Here is a 27,461-nt window from a genome sequence, read left to right on the forward strand (position 1 = left end):
TAGATTCTTAATAAATGCTAAATTGATTTGTTCCATACAAGTATTTTTGCGTTCACTTGGTGTATATCGTTAAAATGTTTGATTTTAATGTATTTAAAAAGTTAATGGGCAGCTAACTGTTTTGGGGTCGGTAAGTGTATGCTAACGCAAATTGTTCTTGATTGTAAACTTGTGCCAAGAAGGCGTCAATGCCTTAAATCTATGTAAATATTTTCACAATATTGTCCTAACTATATAACACGTCTATAAGCATGATAATTTTTTGCCTCGCACATTTTATCTCTGAAGGTGGATACTAAAAATGTTTACTTAATATATATTAAAGTATATTTTAAGATGAAGTATTTTATATAATTTTATTATTTAACCTATGTAAACTTATGTTGTGATTGTATTAGAAACATTCCGTCCTGTGTAATCGAAGTACTTAATAACTAGAATAGTAATTATATCCTTATACACGTCTGTATCCTAAGTATTTATTTACAAATATACACTATCCTTGGAAAAAGGGTTTTTATTTACCCATAACTTGTCGAAATGGAAGAACATTTTAGACTGTGTAAGATATTTCTTTAAGAGGTATTTCAACTTGCTTAATCATCTAAAGAAATTTACAATTTATGAATAAACTAACTGTCGCCCGCGACTACGTTCGCGCGGAATTATAAAAAATGTAATAAGTAGCCTATGTTTTGTTCCAGATTATGTTTTACTGTATTGTACCAAATTTCATCATTCCGGAGATAACTTCAAATCAAACATCCATCCATTCATCTAAACATTAGCATTTATAATATTAGTAAGATTGATTCAAAACTAAGATAAGCCTACATAACACATGAATGATGGAAATAATATGGTGGGCATATTTTTATTTACGTAAAATGATCTAACTTGAACAAATGACAAAAAAAAACTATTTGATTTGAATTAATTTATGTCGTAGTGCGCTGCAGCGATACTCACCTTTTGTATCTTTTCTTCTGTGAATATTACCTTTATTTTACGGAAGATCATGTATCCTTTTTGTACAGACATGTTAATAAACAAAATACGCATAAGAATGAAAATAAAAGAAATTTTCTTTGGCAGAGGTACTTAAAATTTATTTAAAATGTATGCTGTTTGGTTACAATATGAAAATATATCACAGTTGGTATAAAGTGTTACGTATACATAAATTAATCGTTATATTGTTAATTTAATATGAAACTGGTAACAAATAACTAAAGCAAAAATACGGAACGTAGAAACATTTATCTAATACAAAAAAAAAAAATCCAACGCATTTTATTTATCTTGTTTATGTTTTTTTAATTAATACGACTCGCAAAAAGAAATAATGAGTTTCATATTTAAGTATTACTTGAAAATTTTACAGACGTCTATTTACTGTAGAAAAATTATACGATCTAATATTAACCGTATTGTTACTGGAAGTTTAGACTTTTTGTTGTTTTTTTTTACTAATTTTAAGAACTACAATAGTTTGATAGTACATAACATTGGCAAATAATATGTAACAAGATACATTATATAGATTTAGCTATTATTTATAATTAACAATTATAATATCAAATGTAAGATCAACAAAAGTATTAAAGTATATAAAGCAATGAATGAAATACGTCGTAGCAACTACATATAAATTATTTAAAATTGAGCAAATGTAATAAAAAAATGAAATATATTTGAATAAAGCATACAATAGAGAGTATTATTAACTATCTCTACGAGACTTCTTGGGCGATCCCTTCGCAGTATCTCCAGAGGGGAAGAGACCTAAAAATGATTTCCTTTGTTCTTTAACTTGGGACTCTTTCTCGATGTTCATAATGATTTCTCTGTTACGTTTTAAGTTCCTGTCATTGACTTCGTCCCTGAGATCGATGGAGGATGCGAGAGACTCTAGCGAGGTGACGGTGGAGTGCTGCTGCAGGTGGTTGCGCACGTCGAGGTCGAGGTAGGTCTGTTGTGTGGGCTCAAAGCTACTGTGCGAGGCGGAGGAGGCGGAGGAGGCGCCGGACGGGGACAGCTCCTCCATGGCGGCCAGCGTCATCAGCTCCCGCTGCGACTCGCGCGCCTCCACCAAGAATATGCTCTCCTGTTTGTGCAACAACTTAACTCAAACGAAGCGGACCTGTGCTTATATAACTAGCGTTTCCACTACGCCAAGCGAAATGGTGAAACATGTATGTTGATGTAAAGTGAATAGATTCAAGTTTTCAGCCAGAAAAAGTTTTGAAAGGTTTTTAAAGACATGAGCGCAGTCGGGTGGGACATGAAATTTCTAAAGCTTGGACGAAAACTAGCAAAAATTAATTCGAAAGTCAATGTCAATTGAAACATGCTTGACCATATTAAATATTTGACTAGGCCTTGAACTTTTTAGCACACTTTTGTATAATATATAAATTATTTATTATGAAACAGACGAAGACATCAATTACCTTTACTTGTTTTGTTGTGAATTGATCGAGCTTGTCATAGATAACGGCGTGTAGTCCCATCTCCTTCAATTTTTTGATGGTATTTTTGTCATTGTTATCATCGCCCCAGCAAAATATGACAAGTCCGGCGTCAGTGGCAAGTTTTACCTGAAAATTTGAAAAATTATACGTCCAACAATGCTATAATGATCATATTTGAAGTTCGTTCAAAAATATCCTATGTCCTAATTGTTTCTTTTAATTCATTTTAATGTATTTTAAGTTTGGATCACGCCTTCGCCTATCATTTTTTTTACTGGTGTACTGTGTAAAATATATTTAGAAATGTTATTCTTGCAATTGACCGTTGCCCACATATCGAATAACTAGTTGTCGCGCACGACTCCGTCCGCGCGGAATTTAAAAAAAAAGTAATAAGTAGCCTATGTGTTCTTTCAGACTTTGTTCTAAATCTGTGCCAAATTTCGTCAAAATCCGTTGAGCTGTTTCGGAGATACCTTCAAATCTATCCCTGTCAAGTATGAAGTATGATATTGTTACATGCAATATACAAATATTTGTTTCTTAAACACGATTATAAAGAACAATACAATACACATGTAGTTGAAACAGTCGTTAACCTTGAAGCTTGGAGCAAATAAAAGTAAATCACGTGACTGAACTAATATTAGCGTAGTTGTAAACGTTACAAATAATACATCGCAATTGGAAAAGTACCTCTATTCTATATACAGCTACGCTTAGAACGTAATTTGTTTTATTTCTGAACACTAATGACTAGAACAGCGATGATAGGGCAAAAGTACTGCGCATACTAGCTATCACCCGCGACTTCTGCACGCAGTAAAAAAAACTAAATAGGGGAATGAAAAATACACGTACGCGATACTTAGACCCATTGAATACGTATATAAATTTCATAAAAATCGGTCAAGCCGTTTCAGAGGTAACTAACATTGTGACACGTGAATTTTATATATAACATTCCGTCTACTTTTTTCAATATGTATTGAAGTAGACATCAAATCCATGCAATGCAATGCGAAGAATTAGATAAAAACTTTTATATGATAAATAATCATAACTAGAATATATCTTGAATGACTGACTAATTTTTAGCCGACTTCAAAAATAAGGAGGTTATCAATTCGACTGTATTTTTTTTAAAGCTTGGTGTTAGTAATAAAGATTGTTATATAATTGTGTCTTGTGCAATGTTAAAATTTGAAAACGATTTATTTAAAACAAACATTACTCAGTCTTTGTTAACGTAAAAAGTTTTATGAGCAAAGGCACTCCGTATCACGGGGTGAATGTACTTTTATATGGTTCACTCACATAATTAGCAGCTTGTTCACTACATTTTGTTAGTGCGAAAAGATAAATAAGGCTATTACCCGATTTATCGGGTTAACACACACAGACTCTGTGTCAACACATTGGGGGTCAGTGTGTAATGATCACATATTTAGTTTATCAAAAAACTGCTGCATGTCAACTACAAATGTGAGAACAAAAAAATAATGCACTAACAAAAATATATGCACCAATAAAAAATATATGCACTAACAATTTTTTTGCACTTAATCGTTCTATAATAAATGATTATACACTTATTGGTTTTATAACTAGTGACTTGGTTTCAGACGAATAATAAGGTGGAAAAAATTTTAATACGAATTTTCAAATTCTGCTAAAGAAAAAAATATAGTCTGGGTATCTATATATAGCAATTATTGGAGTGTCTGGATGTAATATAGAGAAAAAATATTATATGTGATGTATTTGCGTTTCTGATAATGACAAACCAATTTTTTTTTTTAATCTGTATGTCTGTCCGCAAGGCCGTTTCTTTTTTTATCTGTATGTCTGTCCGCAAGGCCCTGTTTCTTCTGGGTAACCTCCGGAGCGGCAAATTACGTAAACATGTCGTACCTGAGTTGGATCTCTCAATAAATCTTCTGTGTGAACCACAATGCCTAGAATATCAGAGCTGATGGCATTCTGTACGGCTGCAGGGATGTTCAAACATCGGGGATCTCTATATGGTTGATATTTGTTTGTAACACCCTGAAATTAATAAAAAAATTAGAAAAACAGTTCATAATATAGAACATATTATTTGAGTGTGATCATCTATACTAATATTATAAAGTGGAAAGAATTGTATTTTTGTACTGGACCAATTTTAAAAATTCTTGTTTGCCATTAGAAAGCCATGTTATCACTGAGTAACAAAGGTTATATTTACGTATTAGCAATTTTTGTTTTTTTGTCTAATTCCGCTCGGACGAAATCGCGGGCATAAGCTAGTAATTACTGTTAAAAATAAATAACATACTTACAACAGTTAAAAACATTACTGGATATTTATTCTGTTTGTTACGGACCATTGTGCAAATGTCAGGGTTGAAACAAGAAAATACAATACGCCTTTCCCCTGCATTTTTCAAAACTACTTCCAGAACCTGTGCAGTTAGAATGTTGTTTTAATTTTAAATGGATGAAAAAAATTATGAAAATGTGGAATAAAATAGCAAGATTTTTTTTTAAACAAACATATGTAAGTTTTTAGGTATTTAAATTTTATTTAGTGCAAGCTTGTACCATTGTTATAGTTGTAAGAACAACATTGTTTATATAATTTACTTGTTTTATTAAATTAATTGTTTTGTAAAATGATACCTTATCAACATAAACATTCATGTCAAATGGATTGTTCAATTCAAATGTGCCATCATTTAGCTCCATTGTCCATTTTAGTTCAATATTGAATCCAACATGCATGTCAATGCTCTTTAAAGTGTCTTCCAATGTAGGGAAAGGTTGATGTTCTTCTAAATCTTCATCAAAGAACAGAATTTCGTGGTTACGACCTTCTACTAAATGATAAACCTAGAAAGACACAAGGAAACTTTACTCTTTTGATTATAAAAGAAAAATCAAAAGAATTTATAATTCTTTTGTTATCCACACTAGTTTTAATAGTAACCATAGACTTCAAAATATGAGTTCACTGTTTAAAACACTATGTTTGCTATTTAGTTTGTCATCAAACTAATAACTTAGTTACTATGAATCTTTTTATATTGTAATACAGTAACTATTAACCAGGATGACATGAAATCACAAGACATTTGGTCTACATTACACAAAGTTATACCTTGAGTTTTTGCAGATGCTCCAAAGTAAGGTCCTTGACAGGCAATTCTAGCATCTCTGCAAAATCAACCTCCTTTTTTCGTTTCATTGAAATACATACATGAAAGTCATGATATATGACTGGTATCATATCTTTACTTAGCTGAACATCAAATTCCAACAAGTCTGCCCCACTGGCAGCGGCTTGTTTTAGGGAAGCTATTGTATTTTCACGAATAGCATTTCCTCTGAAAATAGTTTAATTATAGAGAGCACTCAAACCAAAGCCATACATTCTTTGAAGGCAAAATATGGTTCATTGACATTGATATTATTGCAAAGTAAAATTGAGTGCTAGTCATCACTGGTGAAATTTAAAGATTTTCTAATTTATTGAAATATGGCAAACAGTTGAAGTCTCATATTAATATACAAAATAAATAATTATAACATATTTAAACAATAATACTATAATGACAACTTACTCTTTAGTTTTAAAACTTGCACCTAAACCTCGATGACCAACTTCCAGACCTGTCCATGTGGGATCCCAGTGCTTTGCATATGACACTTGCATGTTGCAGATATTTTCTTTTAATGGATGAACAATAAGATATTCAAAATTTATAGTACCAAGAGGTCTATGTTTAACATTACAAGTTACTGGTAACTCCAGGGCACCTTCAGATGGTTTAAACATATTTGGTAAAACATATGTGTATCCAACATGATATGGAGGATCATCCATGGCTGCACGACTGCTGTGTGAATAGAAGTCAATAAGGTAGGCTAAGATCTTGTGATCTGGGGCAAACACATTAATGAGAAGAACATCATTAGCTCTATATTCTCGGCCAAATTGTGCTTGTGGTTGTAACTGGCAAAGTTGAGGATCATTGTCCAGTGTGGATACTTCTACAGTGACTCCAAGAGGACTTTCCCCCTCTTGGGTGTCCGTACTTTGTGAGTCCTCATGATGGCCTTCCGTACCAAATGACAAGTTAACTGGTGTCACTTTAATAAGCATTATTCTGTTTGTAAGACGACTCTTGAATTTTAATGGCTCATTCATGAATTTAAATTGCACTAAAGTTTGAGTTGTAAGCCAACCTCGATTAATTTTTTGATCACCTTTGAATTCTCCAAATATATCTGTGGAAGGGTTTTGGGCACTTTCCTTAATAACTCTGGGATGGATGTTGACCTCCCATCTCCTAACAAATACAGTTTTTGTATCTTCATTGACTAGACATATGGCGTAACGATAAAAAACATCACAAGTGTTAGGTATTGTTACCTTTGTACTCCATAAATCTGTACCTTCTTTCGGTTCCAGTGGAACAATCTTCTTTACGTCCCATTCACCCAGTTCTGCCGTACTACCAGATAGATAAACCCGTTCTTTTGGTCCTAAATTAGGAACCAAAACAGTAAACACCCATTCTTGGGACATAACTAGATTTTCGAGTTTTTCTTTTTGAGCAGACATTCCTTGGATAACCTTAGGTCTATGTTTTTTTAGTTTCTTTTGTTCTTGCAAGAAAAACCAACGTTGCATAACAAGTTTTAATGATCACAAGATGAAAATGAAGAATATAATACTAGATTATCGAAATTAACTAAATTATAAAAGCATAAAAATACCATTTTTAAAACTTGTTTTTTGTTTGATAAAATATACAAAAATTATTTAACACTAACTACACTTGAAAGAAGTTATTTCTCAAAATGGAAAACATAATTATTGAATAAAGGAAACTGTCACACAACCAAACACTTGATTTTGCAAACGAGGAATCAATCAAAGAGTAAGTAGTATAGTGTGTTTTCTTATAGTCAAAGAAGTATGAAACCTATGGAAACGTCAACAAGAAATGGGTGCCACTGTGACGTCATGTGGCCGCTAAACATGGCGGTTTTAGTGCTGTCCAGAAGATTTAAATGTTATTAGGTTTTATCGAAAAACGATCTAGGCTCATTTTATTTTAAATATTATTGAATATAAATTATTTGTAGAATGTAAATTTTAATCAGAAGTAAATATATTGTTCTTACTAATATTATAAATGCGAATGTTTAGAATTTAGATGGACGGATGGATGGATGGATGTTTGTTTGAAGATTTTCTTATGCCGCACCCTATAACACTACACACTGGCATATTTGCGACGGCATAACTTTTTACATTTGGCTTCAATTATTTTAAATCACAAGCAAAACATCGAAAGAAAATTATTTATTTTGATTAATACCATCACTTTTTGACAAGACAAGTACCGACTGAACTGACTGACAATGACGTTTGGTGCGCTAAATGTGGCGGATTTTCGGCCTCATTAGGTATTTACGTATATTCATGTTTCACTTATGTACACACTGAAATACTGTTATGTTGATTTCCTGCGAGTTTCAGAGCTAAATAAGAACGAGTAGAGATAAGATATATGTTTATGTGTGTGCCTTCAAAATGGATACTATTTATATAAGTAATTGTACGTATAGAACAATATGTCGCGTCCCTATTTAAAAGGTCTATGTATAGACCCGATGAGAGAAGCGCTGCTGTCGCACCTCCGTGAAGTTGGCCCCCTCACTTTAATTTTTTTAACTTTTTTTTACGCAAATCGTTTGAGAATCGTTTGAGAGGGTTTGAGAGAAAAGAAATATCGTTTGAGAGTTCCTACTTTCTCCGTAAAAACAATTTCAAATTCTAGTGTGAAGTTGGCCCCCTCACTTTACTTTTTTTTATTTTTTTCACTGCGAATCGTTAGAGAGTCGTTTGAGAGACATTAAGAGAAAAGAAATATCGTTTGAGAGTTTTTACTTTTTCTGTAATAAATATTTTAATTCTGGGCATCGAAAGTTACAAATCGATTTTCCTTTTTTTTCGAATTAAATATGGCAATTATGCACTAAGACGTTTCAAATTTATTGTGTAGGTAGAGAATGGTAAGAGAGTGATTGAGAGAAAAGAGAAATCGTTTGAGAGTTATTACTTTTTCTGAAATATATATTTCAATGTCGGAATCGAAAGTAACAAATCGATTTTCCTTTTTTCCGAATTAAATATAGCAATCATGCACTTAGACGATTCAAATTTATGGTGTAAGTAGGGAATGGTAATAGAGTGATTGAGAGAAAAGAGAAATCGTTTGAGAGTTAATACTTTTTCTGAAATATATATTTCAATGTCGGAATCGAAAGTTACAAATCGATTTATTTTTATTTCGAATTAAATATGGCAATTATGCACTAAGACGTTTCAAATTTATTGTGTAGGTAGGGAATGGTAATAGAGTGATTGAGAGAAAAGAGAAATCGTTTGAGAGTTAATACTTTTCCTGAAATAAATATTTCAATTTCTGAATCGAAAGTAACAAATCGATTTTCCTTTTTTCCGAATTAAATATGGCAATCATGCACTTAGACGATTCAAATTTATGGTGTAGGTAGGGAATGGTAATAGAGTGATTGAGAGAAAAGAGAAATCGTTTGAGAGTTAATACTTTTCCTGAAATAAATATTTCAATTTCTGAATCGAAAGTAACAAATCGATTTTCCTTTTTTTCGAATTAAATATGGCAATCATGCACTTAGACGATTCAAATTTATGGTGTAGGTAGGGAATGGTAATAGAGTGATTGAGAGAAAAGAGAAATCGTTTGAGAGTTAATACTTTTCCTGAAATAAATATTTCAATTTCTGAATCGAAAGTAACAAATCGATTTTCCTTTTTTCCGAATTAAATATGGCAATCATGCACTTAGACGATTCAAATTTATGGTGTAGGTAGAGAATGGTAATAGAGTGATTGAGAGAAAACAGAAATCGTTTGAGAGTTAATACTTTTTTTGAAATAAATACTTCAATGTCGGAATCGAAAGTTACAAATAGATTTTTCTTTTATTACGAATTAAATATGGCAATCATGCACTAAGACGTTTCAAATTTATTGTGTAGGTGGAGAATGCTTAGAGAGTGATTGAGAGAAAAGAGAAATCGTTTGAGAGTTAATACTTTTCCTGAAATAAATATTTCAATTTCTGAATCGAAAGTTGCAAATCGATTTTCCTTTTATTTCGAATTAAATATGGCAATCCTGCACTAAGAGGTTTCAAATTTATTGTGTAGGTAGAGAATGCTTAGAGAGTGATTGAGAGAAAAGAGAAATCGTTTGAGAGTTAATACTATTTTTGAAATAAATATTTCAATGTCGGAATCAAAAGTTACAAATCGATTTTCCTTTTATTACGAATTAAATATGGCAATCATGCACTAAGACGTTTCAAATTTATTGTGTAGGTAGAGAATGCTTAGAGAGTGATTGAGAGAAAAGAGAAATCGTTTGAGAGTTAATACTATTTTTGAAATAAATATTTCAATGTCAGAATCAAAAGTTACAAATCGATTTTCCTTTTATTACGAATTAAATATGGCAATCATGCACTAAGACGTTTCAAATTTATTGTGTAGGTAGAGAATGCTTAGAGAGTGATTGAGAGAAAAGATAAATCGTTTGAGAGTTAATACTTTTTCTGAAATATATATTTCAATGTCGGAATCGAAAGTTACAAATCGATTTTCCTTTTATTACGAATTAAATGTGGCAATCATGCACTTAGACGTTTCAAATTTTTTGTATAGGTAGAGAATGATTAGGCAGTGATTGAGAGAAAAGAGAAATCGTTTGAGAGTAGATACTTTTCCTGAAATAAATATTTCAATTTCGGAATCGTAAGTAACAAATCGATTTTCAAAAACTTACAAATCTCAAAAATTTAAATATTTATTTCAAAAAAAGTATTAACTCTCAAACGATTTCTGTTTTCTCTCAATCACTCTATTACCATTCTCTACCTACACCATAAATTTGAATCGTCTAAGTGCATGATTGCCATATTTAATTCGAAATAAAAATAAATCGATTTGTAACTTTCGATTCAGAAATTGAAATATTTATTTCAGGAAAAGTATTAACTCTCAAACGATTTCTCTTTTCTCTCAATCACTTTCTAATCATTCTCTACCTACACCATAAATTTGAAACGTCTAAGTGCATGATTGCCATAATTATTTCGGAAAAAAAGGAAAATCGATTGGTAACTTTCGATTCCGACATTGAAATATATATTTCAGAAAAAGTATTAACTCTCAAACTATTTCTCTTTTCTCTCAATCACTCTCTAAGCATTCTCTACCTACACAATAAATTTGAAACGTCTTAGTGCATAATTGCCATATTTAATTCGAAATAAAAATAAATCGATTTGTAACTTTCGATTCCGACATTGAAATATATATTTCAGAAAAAGTATTAACTCTCAAACGATTTCTCTTTTCTCTCGATCACTCTATTACCATTCCCTACTTACACCATAAATTTGAATCGTCTAAGTGCATGATTGCTATATTTAATTCGGAAAAAAGGAAAATCGATTTGTTACTTTCGATTCCGACATTGAAATATATATTTCAGAAAAAGTATTAACTCTCAAACGATTTCTCTTTTCTCTCAATCACTCTCTTGCCATTCTCTACCTACACAATAAATTTGAAACGTCCAAGTGCATGATTGCCATATTTAATTCGGAAAAAAAGGAAAATCGATTTGTAACTTTCGATGCCCAGAATTAAAATATTTATCACAGAAAAAGTAAAAACTCTCAAACGATATTTCTTTTCTCTTAATGTCTCTCAAACGACTCTCTAACGATTCGCATTGAAAAAAATAAAAAAAAGTAAAGTGGCCCCCTGCCAACTTCACACTAGAATTTGAAATTGTTTTTACGGAGAAAGTAGGAACTCTCAAACGATATTTCTTTTCTCTCAAATCCTCTCAAACGATTCTCAAACGATTTGCGTAAAAAAAAGTTAAAAAAATTAAAGTGAGGGGGCCAACTTCACGGAGGTTGCTGTCGCGGTTATCTGAAATCTGACATGATACAACTACAATACTAAGCTACAGCTACAGTGTACAAAAAGGCTCTGTAACACGGGGCACAGCCACAGCGCACAGAGTGGCGCTAGTGAGCTATCATAAATTAATTTTACGCCCACCGGGTAAGATAACTTTGTCGGTCTACAGTTCATATTGCATATTTTCCAACTGCTATAAGATCTTTTTCTTTAACTCTAGACAGCGTCATATTTTGACCAATGATGGAGAGGCAGCTACTCAGTTTATGTGACCATTGTCATAATTTCGATATTTATTTGTTTAGATGTCATTATCAATTTTTATCTCCCTGGCCTTTTCTGTTCGGGGCACAAGGTTTTACAAACCTTAAAGTAACCTTAGTTCCATTCTATTTAAATTTGTTTAGAAGTATCGAATTTAAATAGAAAAGACCCCTACTACGAGAACTAAAAAAAATTGTCATAAGATTCTTTTTGGACTACAACCACTTTATATTGGACCCTTCACCTCCTTTGACAAATAAGAAGTTTTATAATGCACTGTCTCCCACGACTCCGTCTGCGCGGCATTAAGAAAACTTTATATATAGCCTATATTTTCTTCCAGACTATATTCTAATATTAAGATTAAAGGATAGGAAACCAATAAATGTTAGCAGTAACAGTATATATTTTTATTACTTGCACCAAGTTCGTAAAAAGTTAATATTTACATTTTTACATTAATTATTTACAAATATACATTAGCAGTCTTTTTTCGACCGGCCTGGTCTTTAAAATAAATCTTATTAAAATAATCTACCTACAATTTTGTACACATGGTTATTGCATGTTTAAATAAGCTCTAGAAATTAAAAAGGACAATTAACACCAGGATGGAGGAAAGTACAGTTGTCGCCTTGCCTACACGAACCCTTTCTCTGGAAATACATACACACAACTTTTCTATTACCACGCGCATGTCCACCACGACCTCTCTGAGGTCCTTCCCAATTTCCTCCACCTTTACCCCTCCATCCACCGCCACGACCTCGCATAGCGCCGCGGAAATTACCAGGGCCGTTAAAACCATCTGGTCCCGGAGCTGCCTGTGGTCCTGCCATATTAAAGTCCATGGGAAACATATTTTGCTGCATATTGAATCCTTCAGGTGGCACTGGGAAAAGGGGATTAGGCGCACCAAACATTTCCGGACCCATCATCATGTTTTCTGGGGGCATCATCATCCCAGGAGGGATATTGCCTGGGGGTATAGGGCCTGGGGGAAGACCGGCAGGCGTCATCGGTCCGGGAATTCCATTTGGCATCATATTTGGTGGTACTCCATTTTGCCAATCGGTAGGAACCATAGGAGCTTGAAACCCTGGTGGTACGCCTGGGAACTGTGTGCCAGGGAAATTTGAAGGAAATTGCGGCATACTTGGTGGAAACATTGCAGGTACATTTATGTTCGTGTTTGATGAAGGCGGAGCATTTCCTTTCGGTTCGGGCCATGGCATATTGCGAAAATCACTTATGTTGTCTTGATTACCAGTAACATCCTCTAATGGTATAACTGCTGGTTCTGAATAAGTGTGAGTTTCTACATCTGGTTCATGCGGTGAGTCGGGAATCATTGACTTGTGGAAGTACAGAGGCTGCAATGTACCTTTCTGCCGAATAGCTTGGATATCTTTCTCTTTGCTATTTTTACCATATTCAACTTGTATTTGACCATCTAAGTCAATGGGAATTAATGGTTTCCAACTTGTTCTTTCTTCCATTACATCGTCATTACTGAGATTGCGACCTTTTTGAAAAGCTTCTCGTTCGTGAATTCTTTCTAAATGTTTCATGTCTGTAAATGTTTTCGTAACATTTACACGTTCTGTTTCATCTAGTTCAAAATACTGTATTTCCTCTAATTCTGAATCCGGTCTCCATTTTATGCTTTTCTTTGGACCTTTTCTTTTATGGTAACAAAGGACACCTTTCAATCCATTGACTGTGAGCGTATGGGGTTCCGAAACATCCATTTTTTCCTCTTTGTTGTGTTCGAATTCTTGATCGAGATTCGGATCCTCATTATTATCGCCATTTTTCTCTGGTGATGCTTTACTACTTTCTTCAGTGTCTAGAGTATCTTGATAAAATCTCGGGGGTACTGATTTGCTTTCACTATTAGGACTTGCAACAGTCGTCGGAGTATGAGGTGGCGATGAATCATTTGGCACGTTACCATCTTTGGATCCGCTGGTACGCCGTTTTCTTTTCTTGGGCTCTTTTTTGTTTGTTGCTGAGGCATTAAGTGCATCCATGAACATATCACTCTCGAGCAACATCATAGCTGTAACAAAAGAAAAATTATTTATTAAAGCAAAATAACAAAGATAAATACTTAAAACTAGTACAACAGTTTTAAGTCAAAATGTATAGCCATCACGGGTTTCCAAAATATTATTTATTATATTTTTAAAACCAACAAATGTGTAACAGTGTTTTCTACTTCTGCTTTCTAAATAATATGGTTCTAGTATTATTTCCCCTCAGACGTCAATAAATCGCCTAATAATCTACAGAATAGAAGAGTACTAAGTGTTCAAAAATAATTAGAACTAACACCGAAGTAATGTTAATGGTAATCTTTATGTTACCCAAGATTAACCAGTTTCCTCAAAACCAACACCCAGTACATTCATCTTTCACTCTCCATAATTTTACAAGGACTAAAGCAATTGCTCTAAACTAAAAAACTTTTTATGTTTTATTAGTTAACTAAACAGTAAAATTTGTCGTTAACAATGACACAGAGCAGTGTCTTTTGATTTAAGATCTATAGATTGAGGTTCGACTCTCGGTTAACGGTAGTAAGAATTGTAATTTGAAAACCTAACTATGTGAATCACATAACATTAGCCGCTAGAGACTAACATATTTTAGCATTGTTTGAGAATGTTTTTTTTTTTAAATACGAACGACGTATTAAATATTCAGTTTCGTATCGTATCAAGTTTCCGGAGCTAAGAACTTTTAACGGTAAAAAGATAGTGGTAAACACTCTTATGTGGGCTAATATCGATCGGATTGATGTGCTTTAATTAAATTTCCATTACTGTTGTCATCAAAAAGCTGTTCACAATTTCATAAAAAATAAAAATATATAAAGTAATTATGCGGATTTTATTATAAAAATAAGTTATACTTCTTCTATATCAAGTTAGAATTGTTACATTCCGAATTATTAAACATAAATATGCTTTAATATATTTGACAGGGTGAATTGACTCGAATACCAGGCTTAATTAAAAACCAAGCAGCTGACTACAATGTTATTAGAGTCTAAGATTACCAATATAAATGTTATTGACATTGTCCATTACAATATGTACACTTGAACGTTACGAACAATCTTACTAACTTCCTAATATTATAAACTAGCTTTGACCCGCGACTCCGTCCGCGCGGAATAAAAAATAAAAGAACGGGGTGAAAATTATCCTATGTCCGTTTCCTGGTTCTAAGCTACCTGCCCACCAATTTTCAGTCAAATCGATTCAGCCGTTCTTGAGTTATAAATAGTGTAACTAACACGACTTTCATTTATATATATAAGATAGATGCGAATGATTGGATGGATGAATGGATATTTGTTTGAAGGTATCTCCGTAACAACTCAGGACCTTGATGAAATTTAGCACAGATGGAGAACATAGTCTGGAAGAACACACATACAATAAGTACCTAATTAAGTTTTTTTAATAACGCGCGGATTTTATTAACGGAATTTGGAGCGACAGTTAGTCAAGGAATAAAAGTATACCGACTACATAAACGTGTTATAAAATGATTAAGTAGATTTTAACAAGCATTCCACACAGTAAAATACTGCCAAACGGGTAAACAAACGAAATATGAATAGATAGTATGAATGATTCTACGCAAATATTTGTTAGTCCCAATGTGACCATCAGACGCCTCGTAGTCGTGCAAAGGGCGAGAGAGCCTGCAATGCAAAACATTTTACTGCGGATCACATCGGAAATGTGAACTGCAATAGAACCAAATTTATCGACATTGCACGAAGAATTGCGAACTTTTTTGAATTCAGCCAGACACATTACTCGGAAGGTTGACGACCTTTACGGCACAAAAGTCCATTGGCGGCTAGCTAGAGCGATCGTTATAGTGTAGGTACACCTATAAGATGGCCAATGATCAGGTCAAGGATGGAGAAGAACGTTTATTGACCGGACACGCCCTTTAATCTTTTGCTAACAATGATCAATTATTTTTATGAAAATTAGTCAATGTAATAATCCTTATTAATGGATTAGTATATGATCAAATAAATCCTTTAACAAAGAATAATCATGGTTCTAAATTGTTTTTAGACACGTATCTTTATTGTTTAATGATAAATTGCTCAAACAAGCAAAGCAAATTCCTAGCATTCATAGTAGATGTAAACAATTAATGAGTGTGTCGCAACGATCTGCTGTGCAGTGGCGACATTTTTCATGGCATATGTATTTGTTCAAATAAAAAAATATCTGAAAAAAAATCGCATAGCACGTTACTATCGTTCGGTTGTACGATCTTAATTTAGTTACATAATTGTACCGAAAAAAGAAGTGTAATTCGATAATGATTAACTGAATTAATTATTCCGCGCAATCGCTAGCCAAACGAGTTTTTACGAGAATAGATTATTTTGATAAGTTGAGTTTAGTTGTACATAAAAGTAAATCAGTTAGTATTCAATATCTGCAACACTTAACCCTGACTAATATCTATACTATTAGCATAACTCCCGTGGTACATACGTGGTTAATAAATATCACCCCCACCACAAATCATTAGTTTTGCAATGGATAGAACTGAAAGCACGGTTTTCGATACTCCATTTATTCAATGAAATAGTAACCCGTGACCTGTACAGCGTGATAATTATAAACTTCGATTACATATTGGCCTATTTTATTAAAGCGAAAAGGGTAAGACTGTCGTTACTGTGGCTATAAGCGAAATTCAGCCACTTCGTTCAATGTTTCAAAAATAACTTAGTAGGAATGTATGCTTTTCTCATTTCACAGCTAAAACTTCACTAAAATATAGTATTTATGTATGTAATCTTTATAAACATGGACAACATTCTAAAACTCAAAAAACAAACTAAGCTTTCCAAATTGTACAAAGAATGAGCCTGCGAACTTCTTAAAAAAAGTATAATTGTATGAAAATAAGAGAAACGATAAAGTTTTACATATCGTCATGACCAGCTAAAATAGTACTTGCGCAATTTTTTAAACCTACTTTGCAAACATAAATAAAAATAAGAGAAAAACATAGTAGCTCTCTAAATTTTAGTAGGATATAACTGTTGTAGGATTTACAATAGAAGGTGCATGCAATGGAATAGCACACGAGTAAATTTGAATGACAGAAATATATCACCGCATAATAACATTGTCAAGATCTGCCTACCACACTAGGTCACGGGCGTATTTTATTCTTTAGCTGTGGGTATCATTTAGCTTCCCTTCGATCAAATTTTCTTTTAACGTTTTGGCACCTGAGTGGCTGCGATTGGTCAGCCACCATGGACCCTAAGGAAATATTGCCATGGTAGGTCAGCATAAATGAGAGGGTCCAAATGGAGCCTTTTTGTCTGCCAAAAAATGGTACGAATTGTTTTTATTGATATGATAGAGCATCGATGACTGTTTTACGACGAGAGAGAGAGGGAGAATAGTATAACGTCATGTTATTGCGGCATCGAACACCAAATATTGAGTTGATTAGTCTCAAGCGCTGCCACTAAGCTACCGCGTTATCTTTTGCATCTGTTATAAATGCGAAAGTTTGGATGGATGTTTATCACGTAACTTAAGACCGTCTGATTGAAATTTTGAACAGGGACAGAGAACTGGAACAATACATAGGATCCTGAGTTTTTTATGCTGCGCAGAAGGAGTATCGAGAGAATACATAAGAGAAATCGCCAAGTGGAAATAAACAAAATAGCACTTGAGTACTTTTTAAATCTATCTATATATATAAAAGAAAGTCGTGTTAGTTACACTATTTATAACTCAAGATCGGTCGAACTGATATAACTGAAAATTGGTGAGCAGGTAGCTTAGAACCAGGAAAAGGACATAGGATCCTATTTTTTATTCCGCGCGGACGGAGTCGCGGGTAAAAGCTAGTTATCAATAATCTAGTAGTATATTTCAAATGAAGTTATATTTGATTTCATTTGTAATTGGGCAATAAACCGAAGTAAATCTTCCCGTTTCAAAAAAAGTCTGCAATCAAACCTGAAATCGACAAACTGTTGAAATCTATATTTAGCCGACTTCAATAAGAAGGTTATCAATTCGACTGTATTTTTTTAATTAGAATTATATTGTTTACGTATAATCATTAAAAGTCAAGGCGAGTCATCAATCACGATGGCAAAATGGGTCTAATAAGATAAGCGTTAAAGTAGTACTTATTAATTTTCACGGTCAACAATTAGTTCATAGCATATATAACTGCCATTTTTCAGGATTAAAAAACTACTTTTGCGACATTTACAATGAAATAAAAACTATAAATACGCACATAAAAAATCTTAACGTATTTCTTTAATGCTTTAGCAAACACCTTTTCGAGTGTATTACTTCATTGTAGTTTCTAAAACCTTTATAAATTTTATAGGATTTAGCCGTAATTGCAATTATAATAGCGGCATTTTGTTTAAAATCTGTATCCTCTCGCTCTCTTTCTCGTTACCCACCTGCATCGTTATGATTTTCAATTGTATTTTTGATGTAAAAAGGTACCTAAAGCACACTACTGGAGCCTTTTCCTACAAATTACTTCATAGACAGACTGTTTGATTTGAATCTTAGATTTAAAATAAGGAGTAAGGTGCGCTTCCAATAGTTTTTACTGTGCTATTATAGCACGATAATATAATAAGCACGATATACGATAAGTATGTAATCAACTTTCATTTATTCACACCATTCAATTATTTATTTAAAATATTCTATTTCAAATGTACGCCTTATTCTTGTAAATTGTGAAGTTTTACACACGGAGACCACTTTCATATTTATTTGGGTAATGGTGATATATCGACTTTCCACTACCGTAACACCTGTATGAAAACATATTGTTATCTAAAATTTTTCAAACATAATGAGAGGGACGACAATATGTTTTGCTACGTGTGTTTCGGTGGCGGAAACGCACAGTGATGTCAAATTATCTAAAATGTTAGAAGTGTTCGTCCGAAATATTTTGTTACGAGTTTTAACAAATGTGTGGTGTCCACATTTAGAACAAGGGATGTGTAGTAACGAACACAAGCTATCCGATATTTTGGTGAAAATATACTTAGATACTTAAATTATTTTCAACTAAACAGGATGCAGATGGCTAAGTTTCCACATCAATTTTATACATTTCCAAAAACGTAGACAAACTGGTGCAATTTTGAACATCGTTTCTGTCGTACTAGGAGTTTTATTTTTGTCTTTATATTTGGGACATTACGCAATCGTCTTTGATTAGCCATTTTTCTAGCAGACAACTTCAATGATAAATACCTATCATTCTATAAATAAATATCTATTCTCTTTATACGGGAAAATAGCCTAATGAGCTTACCGTAATACATTATAATTATTAGCATTTTCTCTCGTTTTTGTAGTAAAATAGTTATATGCGCAATTTTCGAAACAGGCTTAGCAATACAGCAACGCATCGTTTACTTACTCAGCATAATCTCGATTTGTTTATCGAAATTGCAAAATTGAAGAAAACATAGCTGCTAGCTTATTTTTTATTTGTTGTCGAATTATCAATTAGAAACTGGTACTAAGTCAACAGTTGTATAAGTGTAAATAATTAGAAATCATATTACGCTAGCTGTCACCCGCAACTCCGTCCGCGCGCAATTAACAAAACTAGTAGCCCGATTTCTTCATCTATACCAAATTTCAGCGAGAATCATGCAGCCATTCTAGATACCTTCGACAAACATCCATACATCCACATTTATTACATTGATATAGGAACAAATCGTTATCGGACTGTCAACTTTCTCTTTTATGCCACCGCTAAATCGGGTATTCCGCCTATTTATAGTTTGCCTAGAAATATCACTACTCCGCAAATTGAATATTGCAAGATTTGCAGACAATAAAAATCATGGATAGATGGGCACTGACGACGGTGTAACTACCAAAGACAATGGCATAATTACAAATTTCTGCAAGAAAGGGTAACTTTGTGAATAGATTGATTCTATATGAAATATGCAGTCTAAGATTTACTTAGGCAAATTAAAAACGGGATAGTACGTATTTGGTTGTGACATGCATACGATGTTGTTTGCCGAAATCTCTCTCGTATTCGTTGGTATTGTATGAATAGTTTTAGTATTAATATGGCAACTGCAAATATGTTGTTAAATCGTAAATCTATTTCTTTCATAAATTGTCCCTTAAGTTTTTAACTTATATAATTTTAAACTTTTTCTTTTCAATGTTGTAAATGTCTGTTTACTCGGGATAATATTTCATTAAATAATCGTATCCACAGTTTTTCTTTATAAATATGGGAATGCCAAAACAAGTAATAGCAAAAGGCAAACTATTTATTCTAATATCCGTATCTTGGTAAGTTATTGCAATACTCCTCCAAAATAAGATATTTGGTCTGAATCAGTTACCTTAAGCAATTAGTTTTTTTTTAGATTTTCGATGATTAAAATTATCGTCTATAGATATAATAAATGTTTATTCAAAAAGATGGTTAAATTTGATTGAACACTAGAATATCGATATATAATATGTAAACGCATAACATTGTCTATATTTTAGTGTATTTTTCTTTTCTATAGATTGGCCATACATGGAACTTAAGTTTCTTGTGTACTTGCTATGTACTAACAAAATGTAGTCTCACAAATTTTATTCATCCGAGCGTGTCTGCCTAATGAACCCGCCAGTTTGAGGCAGCAGTCAATATAATAAATAAAAACTTCTTTTGGGTACACATTCCCCAGTTTATTATTTTAATCTACTTATTTATTCAGAAACGTTATACTCGTCGTATTTGTTAAAGATTGCATCCAGTTTGTCAAATAAGTATAAAAATAGTTAAGAAGAAATGGTAAAACCCCATTCAAACATCTCGCATTCAAAATTCTTTAGAATTTGTTGTTAAGATTGTGAACGATGAATTCGTGTGGTACAATTAGTTGCAGAATAGAATAAAAAAAAGTTAGGGTCTAATTATCCTGACATATTATTGATGCACTTATTTCGTGTAATTATCTATTTTGTTCAATTACAGTTTTTCTGTTGGACCGTTTTACTCTGTTCCCCTGTCGGACGGAGGGTAGTCGACGACTGGTCTGTAGTACACGGTGTTCGAAATGTTCAGCCGCATTCTTCGGGAGATGCAGTGCATTGCGCCGATGTTTTCACCTCATCGTGCTTCCAAAGTCTTTGAACAGATTCAGGTCATATTCAACGAAAAAATTTCATCAAATACAGCATTTATTTGCAATAAATACTTTACAGAATACAGAAACACTATGAAACCCGTGAATTTATACATTTTGGACTTACCACTGTTACAACCTAAATATACGAATTTTCTTGAAGACATCGGCCAATGCGGACCTTCCTTTCCTGTAAAAATAGAACATGTTACTAAAATGTTAGAAATTAAATAAATTAAAATATACTCACGCTTTGGTTTGGGTGGAATTAATTTTATAGCCCCCGGTTTCTCAACAATGTCAATGGTTTTAATCTTCTTTTCAGGTGGAGTCTCATTGTGAACTGGCGAAGGCCTCTTGGGTATTGGTATTGTAGAGGGTAATGCCGGAGGGGGTTTCTTATTAAGCAGTGCTGCGCGCGAAGGCGGAGGCTTTATTTCTTCCTCCAGCCCGTGTTTTCTAAACTTTGAATTGAAAGTTTTGACAGTTTTGGGTTTGGGCTCATCAGGTTTTCGCACTTCAATCGAAATAGATGGTTTCTCTCTTTTCACGTCACTTAATTTGGGTATTTTTCCTAATTTATGTATAGATGGTTTATCGTCAGATTTTTCTGTGGATGCATTAGGCGACTCTTTACCTTTATCGTCTTTTTCCTTGGACTTTTCCTTTTCTGAACTATGTTTTGTTTTATCATCTTTAGACTTACTAGAGGAACTGGTCTTTCTACTGCTGCTACTGCTTCCGCTACTTGAGTTGTGTTTCGATTTTGAACCGTGTGATGAATGCTTTTCTTTATCTTTTAATCTTTCCTTACTGCTATGTTTACTAGAACTACTTTTATGGCTACTTTTATATTTATCACTTGACGATTTACTTGGGTGTTTAGAAGATCTAGAACTACTACTACTTCTATCACTAGACTTTTCTTTACTTTTACTTCTATGTTTTTCTCTTATTTTGTCTTTGTCAGACACCTCGTCCGATGCAACACTATCTTCATCTACTTGAGAAATTATTTGTTTTCCATTTTTTAAGGTTATTTTTAAAACAGGAAGTGTTTCAGATTCTTTTTCAGTGTCCTTGGACACGTCAACAACTCTTGATATGTCTTTATCCTCTTGACTTGATAACTCGGGCGAGGAACCCTCGGTTTTAAATGCATTATCGCCGTTAATTTCACATTCAATTTGTTCCGTTTCCGTTAAAATTGCATTTTTTTCTTCAGGTGCATTTTCTGTTCGTGCATCTGATATGATGTGTGTTATATCAGATAGTAAAATAGGGATGACATGTTCACCTTTAACAGTTTTCAACCACTGTTCTACCAATTTCGAAGCCAATGCTCTGATAGCTAAAATAAAATTAATAATTAGAATGAAATAGATAAGGCAAAACAAGAATGTAATTAAGTGATGATCATTTTATAGTTATTCTCGATATTAAGTTAAAATAAAAAACTAATGTTTTTTTTTGCATGTTTGATCAGTCATTAAAAAATGATCGAAAATCAGATCATGCTTTCATTTTAACACGACCGTAACTGTACTAACTGAATTATAGGATATTAATTTAACTCACCATAGTGATTCCCATCCTTGGATAATTCCTTCACAAGCTTAGGGCAATTATTTGTTTTCAGTCTTTCAATGTCAACAGGACAAAGCAGCAAAAGCTCCAAAAGTTCTCTGACAAGAGGCCAATTTTTGGCTACGATGCTTTCGGTCAGCCACATGTGTACCAATCGCCAACCACCAGAACCCATAAATAGCCCCAGTAGTTCAGTTTCTGTACACTTTAAAATTTGTATGTATATACATTTGGACACTAGTTTCTTTGAAAATTTGGTCATTAAACTGCAAAGAAATAAATAAAATGTATCCACACATCAATTAGTACGACAATGTGAAGGAAATAATGTAATACAATGATTGGTATAGTGGCTTCAGAGGGTGAGTGAATTATTTTTTTTATTATCCTGAAATAACGTGATAATCTTACGCATGAGGCCGTTCGAGAAATTTTATGTATCCTTGAATGGGGTAAGCGGTCAACATTCATGCTTGCATTGTATCAACAGAACATGAAATTTGTAGACAATATGTTTGTTTGTTTCCTAACATTTAAAATCGTCAACCTCAATATGTCTAAACAATATTAAACACAAATAAAAAGGGATACAAAGTGAAGTTCAATCTATATTATGGGTGTGCTTTATTCAAAGACAATAACTTACCTTGCAAGCCTTTGCACTTCGTCTCTGCTTTTAATACCGCCTTTTGGTGAAAGGAGAACGCTGAGACAGTTTAACAATTGCATTGGACAGATCCGCGGCTGCAACAAAAGAAATATAAAATTAAAGCATATGAATTAATAAATTTTAGAAACAAAAATAATCCAACCAAGTAACAGACGATTAGTATTTTAATGTACGCATTACATTTTTTAATCTGGCGAGTTTCTTTGTTTATGACCAAGGGTTAAAAGTTCTCAAACTTGCTACATAAAATAGTTCTTGATTTATCATCAGCTGTAGTTAAATCTCGATTCCATTATTGCCTCCCGAAAAAGTACCTTTTCATTTTTTTTAAGAAGTTCGTTACTAATCCTACATTCAAACAGCCGATACAATCTTTAGGTTAAAGAAGGCTAATAATTGTTGGCCTAATACAGATTGGTTGGCTTTACACATGTCTTTGAATTTCTTCTAAGTTTATTAATTAAAAATAAGGGGGCGATTTAAACACAACCCCACTATGTGATTGCGGAGCGAGATCAGGTTCATTTCCAATCCGCTTACATATCTCATTGTACTATTTGTTTAAGTACTTTATGAACAGCGAAGTTAAAAAATACTTCAAAGTCTAGGAAGGAACAATAAAACCGCACAACTGGTATTTTACCTTGATCTACATAAACATATTATCGTCAACATTACTCAATCATTCGATTCGTTAGACTTTACCTTGGAAGTCGCAACATATGACAATAATAATACTACTATGCACGGTGGAAATCAATGGTGGTTTCTGTTCTCACCACTTGAATCGTTTATTTGTCTTGTACGCTTTGAAAAGATAAAGATCAGAAAATATTGTAACAATAGGGAATTCCACACTGTACTGCAGTCGGGCTTTTAGGGTAGATAATAGATAGTTGTTTTCTTTTTATATATTCTATAACATTGATCGCACCCTAATAACGTAGTATGATAGGTAAATGTGCAGTTTCAAAAATGAACATTCAGGATCTCAAATTACAGATTTACAGTAAAATGGCTTTTATTGACTAAAATTCAATGATAGAAGCTTAAATGTTGTGACTAAAATTGTAAAAGTTGTGCATATATAGATTGTGGATAATTAAAATATCGCAACCTAGTTAACAAAATTGGAATGTCTGTATGTAATATAAAAAGGCAAATTATTTCGTACTCATGATGTATTTGAGTGACTTATAACGAAATTTTTTTATTTGTTCTGAAATGAACTGATTTTGATAGAACTTGTACTTGAAGGTAACATATGTATGCAGTCGTAAGATAGGCTATTTGCTATTTTTTTTAATTTCACGCTCAAAATCGAAGTTATGTATAAAACACTGCCACATAACTTTGAATTTAATGATAATTATTTTATGAACAGCTATTCTTTTAAATGTATTTACAAATGTTATAATTAACGAAAATAAAAATAAAGTTATAAACATTTATAAACATCAGAAGTGTTCGCACTTCCGTATCCGGAAAGCTACCACCCACAATTGATACCCCGCAAGGGTCTGGATACACTGCAAATATGTTTTTCTAACATTCTAATTATGCCAAACACTGACACAAATGGTAAACAAAAATAGGCGAACAGCCATCCACACACATTATGTATATTTAAATTTATAACTAACATATTTCTTCATATAGGCTGAGTGCTATCCGCTGAAGATGGTTAAAATGATATAGGTAAGGAAAACCTTTATATAAAAATTTGAAATGTTTATGTTTTAAAATAATTGTAAAATGATAGTATTGGTACGAATGGACACTTCAATGTCTACACAGAGATACTTTAATGTCTACACTGAGTGTGGTGTGTAGTGTTTTAGTCTATTACTACAATTTTACTACTATTATAAACGAAAATGTTTGGATGGATGAATCTCACTGAAATTTTGCATAGATATAGCAGTCTGGGAGAACACAAAGGTTACTAATTATTTTCTTTTAATTCTTCCGAACAGTCACTGGTGACAACTAGTTATTCTATAGATTACATAAAACAAAAATAAAGAAACAGAACCAAAACACTACTAAGTGATGAGGGATGTAGGGGAGGACAATGCACAGTGAATCGATCATCTTGGGCCGCCGGAGTATTTGCAAAGAATTCTAAAATATTTACTTATAAAACCGTTTTCTTAAAGTAAAATAGTATGATTTGTAGTTTATATGGATATAGATGATTGTTACTAATTAACCCAAAATGGGTAAATTTATAGAATTTAGCACAGAGATAAATTACCCTACACTATGTATCCTTGAATAACGAAGTTCATTGGGCTAGATGTTTTTTCTTATTTCTATGCTGACTAATCATGGGCAACCGGTAAAATTGTATATGTTAATGTATATTTATGTAAGAAAAAGTATAAGCCTTGAATTTAATTTAATACTTTTCGTGTACATATGCAGGTTGTATCAGTAAATCATTTTTACATTGTTAATAAATTCATGTACACAAGAAAATATCCATTTTCTTATATCCTGTTCTATATTTTTTTTAAGAAGCAACACATTTGTTATAGCAGATGGATATGGACAGCAGTCACTATGCTATTTAAATTACTTCAAGTGACTGCTCATTTCTTTATCACCCAACTAATCCCAAAGAAGAGGTTTTGGCGCATAGGTAGGTATATAACTTGACTATCCATGCATAAATAAATTACACTATATAAATAAGCCACTATATGAAAAATAGTTAATTTTTCTTCTTTTTTTGTTTTTAAGATTTTGACCAGTCCTTGTTGACAAAGTAATCAATAAACAGTCTGCACATTTCACACTATATGTCTAATTCAAAATTATTTCCAAAGCATAATTTGTTTTCAATTACATTTACATATTATACAGCTTTACTTTGAATGTGACTAAATTACATAATTTCCAATGAAAACATGAATCATGTATAATATGGTTTATGTTATTGTAGGGTTGCCATGTATAAATTCTCTAGAATATTAAATTTAGGTGATACATTCATTTTGAATAGGATTGTCTATTTATACACAATATTTAACATGATTCTGTTATGATTCTATGTTTCATATTTTCTCTTATACCCTTATTTCACTTTAGCTAATATCATTTAACTTTAGCCTCATACCAGTCCATCAATATGGCAACACCTTTGGAATTTACGTTGCCTTTTTTTCAGTGTATAAATGACAAAACAATTAGGAATAAAGATATGGTCGCAAAATCTTTAAAATACTATTATGCTCAAAACGAACCTGTTTCAGTTCTACTAGATAAAAGGTTCAAAAATAGAAAGTGTCACAGATGAAACAAAATGGCGGATCGATGATATAAAGATGGCGGCCTGATTTTTAATTTGGGTTTAGCAATGATAGTAAAAGAAATATCTAAAATCCTAATACTAGATCCGGGAATAGAATAGTAAAGTATTCACTTCACTTGGTTATATTTTATTATAATGTACTTTGGAATGAATTTCAAATATAACTATGACGTCATCCCCTTTGGAAAATCACTCGCACTTTGTCTACGCTTTCTTTGGTTACTTTCAATTTTGTATGATTTTTTGACAAGTTTAAAGAGTCATTGTTCACTATAGTATAATAGCAATCCTGTAGGATTCAAGGTTATACGTAGGTACATTGCTACATGGTATTTTATTAGACAATATTTTATTTCATAAAATACTAACGTTACATCAATAATTATGTGATCAATAAATACAAAACTTACCATGATTATTTTATTTCTGCTCTTTACAACATGGACAACGATGACGTGTAGTAATCACGCGCCACGCCTTACATTTGTGATAGAAAATGGCGGCGTATACTTAAAGAATTATGAAATCCTGTACTTGTGGAGTACATATTGCGAAAGCACATACATCTATCTTAGATATTAGATTCATAATATTTCACAAATAATAAATTGTCTTATCACTACAGTGACTACTGTCCTGGTAAAAATGTATTTTATCTTGATATATTAATTATATCAAGTTGCAGTCTTTTAAAATCATGTTAATTCAATCATTAAAAATTGATAAAATACACTAATTATTAAATGTTGTAATCCAGGCAAAGGACAAAATGGCGTTTGTCCGTAGCAAGCCGATCCGATTAGCACAACCTACAAGCAAGAAGATTAGAAATTGAGTGATTCAAAAAGATAAAATGTTGTTCATTGTTCAGTTCACTTACTTCCTGTTTTTTCA

At 32.7% G+C, this 27,461-nt stretch overlaps 2 protein-coding genes across 3 annotated transcripts; both read right to left on the reverse strand.

The window, feature by feature from the left end:
* Window positions 1–1,604: 1,604 nt before the first annotated feature.
* Window positions 1,605–7,281, reverse strand: LOC106714445 (glycerophosphocholine phosphodiesterase GPCPD1). Its single transcript, XM_014507498.2, has 7 exons — window positions 6,080–7,281; window positions 5,617–5,842; window positions 5,139–5,348; window positions 4,799–4,921; window positions 4,389–4,523; window positions 2,454–2,600; window positions 1,605–2,107 (listed from the first exon to the last, which is right to left on the reverse strand). The coding sequence occupies exons 1-7, from the start codon at window positions 7,150–7,152 to the stop codon at window positions 1,724–1,726; spliced, it is 2,298 nt and encodes a 765-aa protein (XP_014362984.2). The 5' UTR covers window positions 7,153–7,281; the 3' UTR covers window positions 1,605–1,723.
* Window positions 7,282–12,202: 4,921 nt separating this feature from the next.
* On the reverse strand, window positions 12,203–27,410 carry LOC106714431 (serine/threonine-protein phosphatase 1 regulatory subunit 10). 2 transcript variants are annotated; one of them, XM_014507479.2, is made up of 5 exons: window positions 26,978–27,410; window positions 23,228–23,325; window positions 22,573–22,847; window positions 21,122–22,345; window positions 12,203–13,836 (listed from the first exon to the last, which is right to left on the reverse strand). In XM_014507479.2, exons 1-5 carry the CDS (start codon window positions 26,978–26,980, stop codon window positions 12,362–12,364), a joined length of 3,075 nt encoding a protein of 1,024 aa, XP_014362965.2. In that variant the 5' UTR covers window positions 26,981–27,410; the 3' UTR covers window positions 12,203–12,361. The 2 variants fall into 2 exon arrangements, with proteins under 2 accessions (XP_014362965.2, XP_014362966.2); XM_014507480.2 differs by having other exon boundaries at window positions 12,204–13,836; window positions 21,245–22,345.
* Between the last annotated feature and the right edge of the window lie 51 nt (window positions 27,411–27,461).

The sequence above is a fragment of the Papilio machaon genome, chromosome 1, assembly GCF_912999745.1.
Source record: "Papilio machaon chromosome 1, ilPapMach1.1, whole genome shotgun sequence".
Taxonomy (NCBI): Eukaryota; Metazoa; Arthropoda; class Insecta; order Lepidoptera; family Papilionidae; genus Papilio; species Papilio machaon.